Here is a 13,327-nt window from a genome sequence, read left to right as displayed (position 1 = left end):
GTTCGAGTCCCACGTTGGACTTGCTGCTGTCAGTGCAGAGCTCACTTCAGATCATCTGTCCCCCTCTCTCTCTGCCCTTCCCCTGCTTGTGCACTCTCAAAAAATAAACATTAAAAAAATTCTAAACATCTAAATCCATTGACTGTACCTCGCTCATTTAAAAATATGACTTAAACCAAAGACACTATCCTATAAAATATCCTCTACAAAGACACATTACATTGATCAGAAAACTCCATTAATACATTTCTACGACTTAGTGAACATAAAATGGTTGTGAGCTATATATAAGATGGATGGACACTTTCATACAGATGAGTAACATGAGTATTTTACCATATTTAAGGCTGGATGAGAAAGAATCTTTCAGATACACTCATTTATCTTTTATAAACTACAGAAAACTTCTGGACACCTGGCAAAGGGCCAATCTGCTCTTTTGAAACTTTATCTTTCCTTCAAAACCAAATTCTATTTAAACTTTCTTCAGCTGAAAGCAGCTATAACCAATATTCATTCAGTAAAAAAAAACACAAAAAACAAACAAAAAACCTGATGATACCTACTATGTGTATCACTCATTATTTACATTGCAATAACTTACTGAGAAATGGGAATATTTTATTGAATGCCCCTCCTCATGTTGCTCCAGCAAGAATTTAAGGCAGATTCTAGAGATCAAAATTATTAAAAAAATAAATACAGGTTAGATAAATTAAGCTAAAGAGAAGAAATTAGTATAAGGAGGTTAGTGAGAGCCAGCAATGAGATTAAGATACAAAGTGCATGTTATAAAACTGTAGGCATTTGCTACAGTTGGCCTAAGCCAACATGAATTAATTAAGATAATCTGCTCAGTATGATTTATAATGGCTTTAAGATTAAAAACCAACCAGTTGCTCAAGAGAATCACAACTATTTATGAGCTGATGAGACGTTTCTGCTGAGTGGGATGAAAAAGCTAAATAAGAAAGGTTGAAAAATTTGTCCAAGGCAGTGAATGTTAAAGGCAAGAACTCAGGTCAAATGCTATTTTCACTAGTGAAAATGCTTTTACCACTTCCATACATCCCACAATACGGTGGGCACAATCCTAAAGCTTTGGGATGATCCATGGTATCATAAGGGGATGTGTAAGCCCTTCTAAAATCAATTCAGAGAAAAATATGAATTTAGTTTCCACAAAGTGCAGGAAAATAATTTTCAAAGTAAGTGAAATTGCCCTAACGTTTTTATATAGTTGAAAGAGCTTCAGCGGATAAGAAATCTTCTATTACAAAAGATTTAATGTTTTTGGTCATGAACATTTATAACTCATTTTTAATGTTTCAAATATATTTGGAGTATTATTCAGATAATTACCTCAGTCGTAAGACAGTATAAAAATTAATGATAAAATTTCAGCTGGTTTTAAAAATTTATCTATAAACATGTTAAGCTTTAAAATACTGTATTCAAAGAATAAAAATTTTATTTATCTTTACGATGACAGTTAACCATATTCTGAAATCCAATGTTAATAAAATAACCCTTTATAGTTATTCATTTGAATCTCACAACAAAGTCCTGAGATAGGCAGTGATTTGCTCAAGGCTGCACAGCTAACAAGTAAATGGAGTAAAGGTTGAAATCTGTAACTCTCAGCTGGGCACAGGATCTTTCTGTAATTTTATGGGAGATGGGTTGTATCACTGAAACCAAATACAACTAATAAGGCAGCAGGCATGTTGTGATCAGAAATACAGAGTAAACCTCTTAGGCTAGATTAGGGCATTAGGTTGTACTGAAATAGCAAAAAAATTACATAGCAGATTATGATGGTCCTCAAGTACCAAAATACTTGCCCTCTTACAGCTGGAAATTTTTCCATCAAAGCAGAATGAAAAACTAACTTATACACAGGGCAGCAAGGTCACATGCTTGGCTTCTGAAGTCAGATTAAACCAACAATTCCCTAGAGCGTCCACCAGAGAAGAGTCAGGGTAAAAGACAAACAACACATGCACAAACCACAGCATAAACCGTGTCTTCCATCTTAGAGACAGAAGAGCAGAGAAGAGGAAGTAGTGGGAGTTGTTGCACCTTGAATGCATGAATCCGTGAACATAATAAACCTGACTGCCATCAGGAGGACAGATTCTCTGAGACCTTTAAAACCCAAAATACGGTCTAAGGAATTATAATTATATAATCTTCAAAGTGTTGCCATAAAGTGCTTTAAATCAGCAATACTGTGTATAAGTCATGTATACAATTTTCACAAAAATACTTGCCTACTATGGGCTAGGCTCTGCACAACTTGCTTTTATGTTATTTCATTTAATTGTCACAACAACTCCATGAGGTCCATTTTACCAACAAGGAAACTGAAGCTCAAGTTAAGTGAGTTTCCTAGGCCACGCAGCTAATAGGTGGTGGTGAACCCAGATGCAAAGCAAGCACTGTGTGCATATATATATGTACATATCAAAACATTTGTTATAAACAGATCAGAACTGGAAATGATGAGAAAATAGGCTGACTCCTTATAGGTCAAGCAGTCTGGTACTCCAGGATCTCTATAATTCATCATGCAACTTTTTGGGTGTACCTACCGTTACTACCTTGTGCTCTGATTTAGCCTATGAGGTTTGCGCATCACTCTATGATCACACCGTACTTTTCTATCCCTGTGCACTCTGTTTCATCAAAGGGAAATGCTGGTTTCTGCTGTTCCTCTACCTAATCAGTTCTTACCCTTTATCTAACACTTGTCTTAAATGTGATCTTCCTGAAGTCTCTCCTTTAATCACCCCAATTAGGTGGGATCTCCATTTTCTTCTCTTCCCACCCAACTCTAATTCTTTTAACATTTGCCTTTACTATTCTTAGGATACCTATCACAGGTCTGTGGTTTACTTTTCCCACTCTACCACACTATGATATCTGATGGTTGAAGCTGTTGTCTTTCACATTCCTGGAGTCTCCCTGAGTGTCTAGTTCAGTGCTCAATTAATAAAATAGTGAGAGTGTTTTCCTTTCCTAGAATATAAGGAAAGAAAGTAAAGAATCTGATCTTAATCTTAATTGAGTTAATGATAGTAAAATCTATTTCACAGGTTTTTAGCATTAGAATCTGAAGATCTAAAAAAGTCTTGAAAGTTGGTTACTTGAGGGGCGCCTAGGTAACTCAATTGGTTAAGCATCTGACTCTTGATTTCAGCTCAGATCATGATCTCAAAGTTCGTGGGACAGAGCCCTGCATCGGGCTCTGTGCTGACAGCCCCAGAGCCTGCTTGGGATTCTCTCTCTACCTCTCTCTCTGCCCCTCCCCCCTTCCTCAAAATCAGTAAACATTAAAAAAAAAAAAGTCCATTATTTGAATGAGAAATTCCTCTTGTGTAATTAGGTCTGTCCATCATAGAATGGGAGAAATTCATCTATTTTTTAAAAATAAGAAATGAATCTTCACTGAACATTATAAAGTTTTGGAAAGTCATTTAATTCTTCAACTCAAACAAAATCCTACTTGAAAACTTGTTTGGTCCCCAGAGTATTATATTTTGGACAGCTCTCTGATTAACACACATCCAAAAGAGTACGATAAAAAAAAAAAAAAAAAAAAAAAAGTAAAAAATCACTAGATGAAAATCAAAATGTTTGAATTAGAAAAAGCATGCCTTAAAAGCCTTATCTGAATCTCATACCCTTTTATTTTATGCATTGTCTGTCAATACTGACACAGCAATTCTATAAATTCTGAATTCATAAAGTATGGATAAAAATAAACATGATTATAAAAACAAGAAAGATTTGGAGACCTGAGATTCATATAGGTAAGATTATACTTTAAGTACACACATATTCATGTATACTAAAAACCAAAGGCAGAATTACCTTGAAGTATCAGATCCTAGTTTCTGTATCTAAAATCAGAGCTTTCAGGAGAAAGTGATATTGGATGGAAGGTATTGTAAATCACAGAAAAGAGGACCAATTTGATAAAAGAAAATAACCTGATTGAATTATTTCAGTTAAGGCTAGGGGAAAAAAAAAAAAAACAAAAACAAAAAGAAAAGAAAATTACATAGGTTGATTTATAAGTAATGTTTAACTTATGGACATTATGTAATGGAATACTGATAAATATCAGAGATTGATTTTAAATATTCACACCTGGATGTTCTACCTCATAATAATTACTAGAGAGAAAAACTGGAGCAAAAAGAAAAAAAAAAGATTACAGACTTGCTGCTCCCAAGGCACCCTACAATTATGTTATTAGATCTCTCCCAAAGTGGGATTAGGAGCATAACAAACTTACTTAGAATTTCTCCATTAAGAAATGTATTCATTTGGAAATAGATTACCACTGGTCCTGTTGAAAGGAGAAAAAAGAAATAAACCAAATTTTCTTCTGGATGGTCTTTATCCTCTAACTAAGTCTTAATTAATATGAAGCTAAAGGTTAGAATACTCTCTTTTCTTGAAGCTAGTATGTAATAAAAATGCAAACAAAATTAATAAAGAACACCTTTATCTTAAGCTTCTAACGTGACCAGATAAATGACGGTGATTCTGACCAACTAGGTGCGCTGTTAACATTTTAGGTCTTATAGTGATATTCTGAAATATATATGGCTTTGAAGTTTCTCCTATATTTGAAGTAGCTTGTAGCATTACATGTTGCCCTGTTATTAAGAAATGTTAGTGTGTCACATGCCTGAGCTATCACTACCTATAAGTTCCTGTTGTTCTATCTTTCAGAGTAGCATTGCACATTTCTGTCAACCAGATTAAATAGCTTTCCATAGTGGTGAGGTTTGAGAACATTCATTCTTTTTCTGAAACCCACCAACTGTTTTCCACATTAAGCTGTTAAGTTCAACAGGAGCTTGATGGACAACCTGCAAGAGTTTAATGACTCAAAGCCCACCCAGCTATTCATATATCCATCCATCGATGTACATAGAATTTTACTAAATATCTACTATGCACAATGTACTGTTAATTTTTCAACTTATATGCGTCTTTAACTTTGATGAAACATCATTTAATTCCAACAGTTTGCCTTAGACACCTCATTCTGAGATAAGGGGGTTAATGATAATCTAGGGTTTCCATAGGCATATATATGAGGGGTGTACTGGTTAAAGAAAACTTGTAGATTCTCTCTGCTGCATTAACAAGATCTCTAGCTAAACCCTGTTTACTCACCAGCACTTGATTTCTAAGACAAACACTTTATTAGGTTTAAATATACATACACATTACAATATACTAAAAAATATATATATATGTGTGTGTATAGTATATCTATATCTATATCTATATACTACTATACTGTATACTACTATATATAGATATATACATAGATATATATAGTAGTATACACACACACACACACACACACACACACACACACACACACATTACGAAAGATCATGAAATTCCTAGAAGTAATACTTGGGAGTCAAGATGAAACATTCTTTTTTCTTATTTTCTCAGCTCAAGGCAATAAGGTACTGTGTTTGTCAAACAAATTTACAGACACCAAAATGTCTTGTGATTGGAAACTCTTCCTATGTTGGATTAAATGAACCTGAACAACAGAATTCGAAGATGAATAAAACAATATATGGGTGGAATTTTTTCATTGTTATTGAATGCTTTAAGTGGTACAACCTACTGGTTAAGTCTGAGTTTTGGAGTTTACATTCAGAGCCCACAATTTAACTAAACTTGTAAAAACTTTAGCAAGTTATTTAACACCTCTAACTTTCAGTTTATTCATCTGTAAACTAGGGATATTAATACTTTTTGTTTGAGTTGTTCTGAGGATTAAATAGGATTTGATACATAATAGTGCCCATAATAGGTGCTAATAAGGGGCTTAATAAAAACAAGTATTATACTTTGCTTTTATTAGTTTCCCTATTTTCCTTTCTTCCCAAATAAACTCAGCATTTTAAATAGAAGGCTTACAAACTTGTTTCTTACAAACAAGAAATTAGTCATATCTTTGATTTGATCATTAGTGGTTATGGGTTTTGTCGAAAAGAGTGAACTCCAATATTCACAGGAGACCCACACAGGTTTTAAGAGAATTATATTTGCAGAAACACTGCAAGCTTGGGCCTGAAGGAACAAAGGTAGTTCCAAAAGAAGAGGTCTTTGAACCTCAAAACCTCTACAAGAAGGAAGAAGGCTGAGAAAAGAACAAACACAGGCTAACTTTCAAGGAAAAGGAAAGACGACTCAGAGGGTGGAACCAAAAGCCCAGAAGGCAGAGCCACTAGCGAGAGTCACCCCTGGAAAGTAGGACTACGTCTTCATTAAGGGAACTTCTAAACATTTGCCCAGATGGATTTCACACCTGCTATGAACCAGTTATTCCTCCGTACCCCTAACTCCCCCCTTTTAGAACAGGAATGTTCAGTAGCAGTTATCTTTGCTTGCCCTACCACTGGCTGTGTGTGTGTTTGTGTGTGGGCAGGGGGCAGATTTAGTTCTTTAGTTCTCAGGTGTACAGATTGAGAGGACCTGTACTTAAGGAGTCACACCTGAGGGGCACCATCTGTAGCTGGACCAGAATTAGATGATGAGATTCTGGATTCAAGCAAATATTATAATGAGCTGAAGCTTTTGCAGGAGTGTTAGGAGACAGTGAGTGCATTTTGCATGTGGGAGCAAGGTAAATAAATTGTGGCAGACTTCAATGCTTTTCAACTAAATTGTGGTCAGAGAGGGGACAAGTCTCCCTTCAAAAGGTGGATCTTAATTCCTCTCTCCTTCTTCAGCTCCTGTATGAGCTGAACTTAGTGACTCACTTCTAACTATAGATATGGTGAAAGTGATGGGTGTTTAAGGCCTGAGATTAGGTCATAAAATGCACTGCAGACTCCTCTTGGTTCTCTCCCAGATACTTGCTCTGGAGGAGAACATTCAAACAGTCTCAGGTAAAGGTCCACATGGCAAGGAACTGTGGTCCTTGGCCAACAGCCACGTGGCTTTTCCATTGGGAAAAGATGGTGACCCATCTCAAGGGCAGAAATCTGCAGGCCAGTCAGGTCTTCAGGTGACAGTAGCCATGGATGATGTCTTGACTGCAACTTTGTGAGAGACCTTGAGCCAGAAACACTTAACTAAGCTGCTCCTGAATTCCTCACCCATAGAAACAATGAGGTAATAAAAGCTTGCTGTTTTAAGTTGCTAAATTTTGGGGTAGTTTGTTATTTAGCAATGGATACTAATGCAGGTCGCCAGGGATCATTTCTTTGTTGAAAGGTTTGTTGTATTAAAAGAAATTTGAAAACCACTGCCCCAAAACATGGCAGGAAGACAAAATTTATGTCTTTTCTAAGTCTTTCACAAATGAGATTTTAAATTCACTAGCAAAGATCTAGGGAAAAAAATGGTCAAACCACAATTCTTTTAAATCTTCTTTGTTCCTCTCTGGGCTGAAAATTACCATTCTTGCTATGTGAAGATGGAAATAACAATCTATATGCCTTGCTTTTCCCATTATTTCATTAAGTTCCCTAAGGCATAAATACAATTGGTAATTCCAGCCAATTTACAAATGGAAATTTTTTTAGGTATAAAAAAATTAGATCTACTCGAAGTTATGCTGTCTTTATTTAATGGGGAAATTAAAACGAAAACCCTGGCATAGAAATGCAGCTCAGTACTTTTTACTTTTAAACTTTACAGTTAAAACTGGTCCTCTTTGGAACACTTCCCAGAGAAATCTCAATATTTAACAACTTTGAACAAAACCTGAACTTCATCTCATTCTCTGTTACTTTATACTATCTGTTACTGTAATCATTTGGTTAATAAGTTAGCCCTCAAAAGTGGAGTGAGTTTCTTTAGAAGAGGAAGTATATCTATTTTGATCCAAATAATTAATGTGTCCTTCAAGGGCACAACAAAAATGATTTACCAGGGCCACCTTAGGCAGTTCTATGCCTTAGTGCTTAACTTAGTACCTAAGTTGGAAGCCTAATTAACCCTAACACGGGCCTCATGTGTCTATGTTTGCTGAACTCTACCTTAAGGGGTCTGTGATCTTCATTATGCATAAAGTTACTAATTCATTTTGCATGTTAAATCAAGGTATTCTCTCTCATTTTCCATCACTGATATGTGACCGTTGCAATTCCACTAAGGGCTTGTAAGAAAACTAACAAATCACTTTAATGTGATTTACAAAGTCTGAATATTACTGTGCAGACAAAATTTTCAGCTTCAGTTTATAATCCACTTTTAGTGTAGTTAGTTTGGTACGTGTGCATCTATGTGTGCCTGCATTAGGTGTATGTCACATTAGGCTGCCAGATCACACATCACCGCAGAAGCTTGAAGTCTTCCTCTGTTGCTCTGAGTGTCAGGGTGCACAAAGAAAGGAAATATGTTTCTTGGCTCTTGACAATTCAGTCATGCCTTTCTTTTTTACACAGATACTCACTCTGAGTTGGGAATCCTAGCTCGGCCCCATCTTTTGTCCTCCTTTAATGAAGCGTTACACTCAGAAATCACACAAAGAAAACTTACACCACCAAGACAACACTAGTTTGTTATTAAAGCTTTGCAAATTAAATCTGTAAATGAGGTGTTCATTTTACCTCTGAAAGCCTGGGGGCAACTAGTAGTCACTCTGCCTTCACCCATCTATTGTGAGCGTACTTTAAGGTACCTCCTACCTCCCTGTATCAAGGTCTCCAGAGAGAAGAAAAATTATAGCCTTCTGATTATTTCAACTCACAGGACTTTGCAAGATCTGAGTAACTCGTTTCCTCTGCTCCATCATGTTGAAGTCTTGCCGTAGATCAGGAGACATGTTCCTCTCCCGAATGTATTCTGGGTCATTCTCATTGATGCGGTCAAAATATCTCTCTTTGTGAGGCATGCTGGGGGGAGGAGGAGTAGTGACCACACCTTGGCTGGCATCTGAACTCATGCTTCAAGTCGAAGGACTCCCTTTGTTACCTGCATTAATAAACACAAAGGAGGACATTCATGATAAGTTCATTATTAAATTCAGATTTTATGGAGGTCAAACAGAACTTTTTTTTTTTGCCCAGAGGCTAACAGTGGCAGCTTTCTTTAAAAAGTAGCTTCTCAAAAAATATTAGAACAATTTCTTATTAAAGTAAAAATATCTTTGATTATAATGCTAAATTGGAAATTGATAGTTTCAGAAGTAAAGAAAACTTGTGGTTCAATTATGTCATCAACTGCTAACTGAATTTTTAGAGGGAGCAACTATCAAAATCTCCAAAGTAAGATATCACATCTAGGATTGCCTGGGTGGCTCAGTGGGTTAAGCGTCTGACTTCCGCTCAGGTCACGATCTCACCGTTTGAGCCCTGTGTTGGGCAGGTTCAGTTCAGAAACTGGGCCCGCTTTGGATTCTGTCTCTCTGCCCCTCTCCAGCTCGTGCTCGTTTTCTCTCTCTCCCTCAAAAATAAATAAAGCTTAAAAAAAAAATCACATCTACATTTGATCTTAGCCAAAAGGCCGAGAAGTGATAGAAAAAAAAAAATCACATCTATAATAGCAAAATTTCCACAATTAGTGAGTACTGTCACTAGAGCTTCTCTTTTCTCTTATTCACACATTTTTTTTTTATTTTAGACCAAACTTTGGCCATACTTAATGACCACTACATTTTATAGTGAATGTAATTTATTAACATGAGAGAAACACAGCTATAAGTTTTTCAAATGATTCCTAGAGGAAATGTAGGAATTATTCAGGTTGCCAGACTAAATAACTTCAGCACATAGTGCTACAAATCCAAGTAAGAAACAGCAAAAAGTTATTCAGAAACCATAAGAATACCTGATTCACTTAATTATCAGGATAATCACACTTTTCTAGATAGATCCAGGAGGGAGAAAGTCAAGGCCACTTTCCTCTTAGGGATCTATATCTCTAATAAAGACCAGAGATATCTGGTCTCATCTTTAAAACACAGTAACAACCGGGGAGATTACTATATTTGTCTCTAATAGTAGTCTTCTCTGATAGAATTCATCTCTAAAGTTACCTTGGTGCAACTTAGACCAAGCAAACTAATTATAAGACATTAAAAATTCTTGCACCAGATGACATGACACTATATAAGGAAAACCCTAAAGACTCCACCAAAAAAACTACTAGAACTGATAAAAAGAATTGAGTAAGGTCACAGGATACAAAGTCAATGTACAGAAATCTGTTGCATTTCTATCCACTAATAATGCAGCAGAACATTAAGAAAACAACTACCTTCACAATTGTACGAGAAATAATAAGATGCCTTGGAATAAACTTAACCAAAAAGGTGAGAAACCTCTGAAAACTATAAAATACTAATGAAAGAAATTGAAAACGACACAAAGCAATGGAAAGACATCCTGCTCATAGATTGGAAGAACAAATATTGTTAAAATGCCCATATGACCTAAGGTAATCTATAGGTTTAGTGCAATCTCTATCAAAACACCAACTGCATTTTCCACAGAACTAGAACAAACAATCTTAAAATTTGTATGGAACCACAAAAGACTCCAAATAGTCAAAGCAATTCTGAAAAGTTAAACAAAACAAGGCATCACAATTCCCAGACTTCAAGTGATAACATAAAGCTGTAGTAATAAAAACAGTATGATACTGACACAAAAATAAACACATAGATCAATGGAAAAGAGCAGAAAGCCCAGAAATAAACTTGCAATTTAATGTCAGGTCAATTAATCTTTAACAAAGGAGGCAATAATATGCAATTAGAAAGAGTCTCTTCAACAAATGGTATTGGGAAAACTGGGTAGCGACATGCACAAGAATGAAACTGGACCATTTTCTTACACCATACGCAAAAATAAACTCAAATGCATAGAGGACCTAAATGTCAGACCTAAAACCATAAAAATCCAGAAGAGGGCACAGGCAGTAATTTTTCTGACATCGGCTGTAACAACATCTTTCTAAATATGTCTCCCGAGGCAAGAGAAACAAAAGCAAAAATAAACTATTGGAATTACATCAAAATAAAAAGTTTCTGCACAGCAAAAGAACCTACAAAAAATAAAAGACAACCTACTGAATGGGAGAAGATACTTGCAAATGACATATTTGATAAAGTGTTAGTATCCAAAATATATGAAGAACTTACAGATCTCAACACCCCAAAAGCCCAATAACCCAAGTAAAAATAGGCAGAAGACATGCTGAACAGACATTTCTTCAAAGAAAACATCCAGATGGCCAACAGACACATGAAAAGATGCTCAACATCACTCATCATCAGGGAAATGCAAATAGAAACTACAATGAGATATCACATCACACCTGTCAGAATGGCTAAAATAAAAAACTAAAAAGACAAGCGTTGGCGAGGATGTGGAGAAAAAGGAACCCTTGTGCAGTGTTGGTGGGAATGCAAACTGGTGCAGCCACTGTGGAAGACAGTATGAAGGTTCCTCAAAAAATTGAAAACAGAACTACCCATTGATCCAGTAATTACACTACTACTGGGTATTTACTCTAAGAATGTGAAAACATCAACTTGAAGGAATATGTGTACCCCTATGTTTATTGCAGCATTATTTACAATAGCCAAATTATAGAAGCAGCTTAAGTGTTGTTCATCAAAAGATGAATGGGTAAAGATGTCACACACACACACACACACACACACACACACACACACCTGCAACAACATGAATGCAACTAGAAAGTATAATGCTAAATGAAATAAGCCGGTGAGAGAAAGACAAATATCATATGATTTCACTCATATGTGGAATTTAAGAAAGAAAACAAATGAACAAAGGAAAAAAAAAAAAAAAGAGAGAGAGACAAACCAAAAAAGAGACTCTTAAATATAGAGAACAGATGGTCACCAGAAGGGAGGTTGGTTGGGGGATGGGTGAAATAGGTGAAAAGGATGAGAGTACACTTATCTTGATGAGTACTAATATAGAACTGTTGAATATATGTTAACTCTACTGGAATTAAATTTTAATAAATAAATAAAGTAAAAAAATCTTGTATTAATTCTGGTCTGAGAAATGTAAACTACTATATACTAATTTGGATGTAAATTTTAAAAAATAAAAAAATAAAGTTAAATTACAAAGTTAAAAAAATGTAAACTAGTTTGTTAACAATAATTTTTGTAAAACATGTTAAAACTTTGTTAGCTTCTATTTGACAACATCACTCTACAACATTCTAGAAGTTTGAATTACTTTCGTGTACTACACAAAAAATTCATGAAATAGGATTAAGTCACTTTATGTCATATCACTTTAGTGAAAATCTGATTTTGTGACTAGAAAGCAACTAATCAGGAAAGAAAATGTAAAAATGAGCTTTTATATAAGTGAGTCTTCCAGGTCCTAAATCATTAATTTAAAAATTGAGAGAAAATATGCAATGAACAATGAATATGAGATGATCAAATAAATGGAGCCTTCACAGGATAAAGGGGCTAGGTTTTTTTTGTTTTGTTTTGTTACAACATCCACTATTAATAGAATGACTCTGGTCATGTGATATTCTTCAGAAATTAGGTTTTGCGGTACTGTTATTAGCTTGGCTTACAAACATAGTATTTCTCATCACCTTGCTATTACCCAAAAATGTGGTGCAACAGAGCACCAACTCTAAGAAACTTCTTTTTCCATATCCAATGGGTTTTTTATCAGTAGTCCAGAAGTGTAACCAATCTTTGGAACCTCGTACTCTTAGAAGCTATTTATAATAGGTCCATCTGAGCTCCTTAAAACAGTTTATTGCTAACACAAAGGAATTTTAAGGAGTACTTAAAATCTAGTTACGTAACAGTTTACTCAAGTAAAAAGAACAGTTAGAATATGAAGCCCCGACAGACAAAATACTGTAAAAAAGTAGTTAATGGATAGTGTTCAGATTTCAGCAGCACTAGTCTTTGTAAGCCAGAAGACACAACAAATGAAATATTTCAACTGTTGGCTTTGTTATGGAACTTTAAAAAAATTGTGTTGTGGTCAGATCGGTTTAAATATGATTGTTCTCTATGAAGTATTTTCACTTGAATATGGTTAAAATATTCTAGAACTTTAGCTGGTTATTAGACTAAAAAACTTTTAATTACATTCTAAAAATTTCTTGTAATTCTTTCAAGCAAAAAGCAGAATGGTGCAGAGTACTGGACTGAGGATAGAGACCAGGTTTCAAGTCTTTGCATTTCCATCAACTGCTGTATGACCTTAGAATAGCTATTGTTAATCGTTAGAGAGAAGCTGATAGCTTCTTTTAAATGCTATGATGACCCATTACTAAAGAAACAACTTGTAATTGTTAGAAAATCTCTAGC

General features: G+C 35.2%; 1 protein-coding gene across 10 annotated transcripts in view; it reads right to left on the bottom strand.

The window, feature by feature from the left end:
• The window catches only part of ADD3 (adducin 3), a 123,285-nt gene that overhangs the window by 20,608 nt on the left and 89,350 nt on the right, over positions 1-13,327 (bottom strand). For 9 of the 10 annotated variants that reach the window (XM_042959751.1, XM_042959747.1, XM_042959746.1 and 6 more), the window contains 1 exon segment: positions 8,747-8,970. In XM_042959751.1, the coding sequence (XP_042815685.1) occupies positions 8,747-8,941 (195 nt within the window). In that variant the 5' untranslated portion in view covers positions 8,942-8,970. 10 annotated transcript variants of the gene reach the window in all.

This window comes from Panthera tigris, chromosome D2, assembly GCF_018350195.1.
Source record: "Panthera tigris isolate Pti1 chromosome D2, P.tigris_Pti1_mat1.1, whole genome shotgun sequence".
Lineage (NCBI taxonomy): Eukaryota > Metazoa > Chordata > Mammalia > Carnivora > Felidae > Panthera > Panthera tigris.
This window is presented reverse-complemented; position numbering and strand designations above follow the sequence as displayed.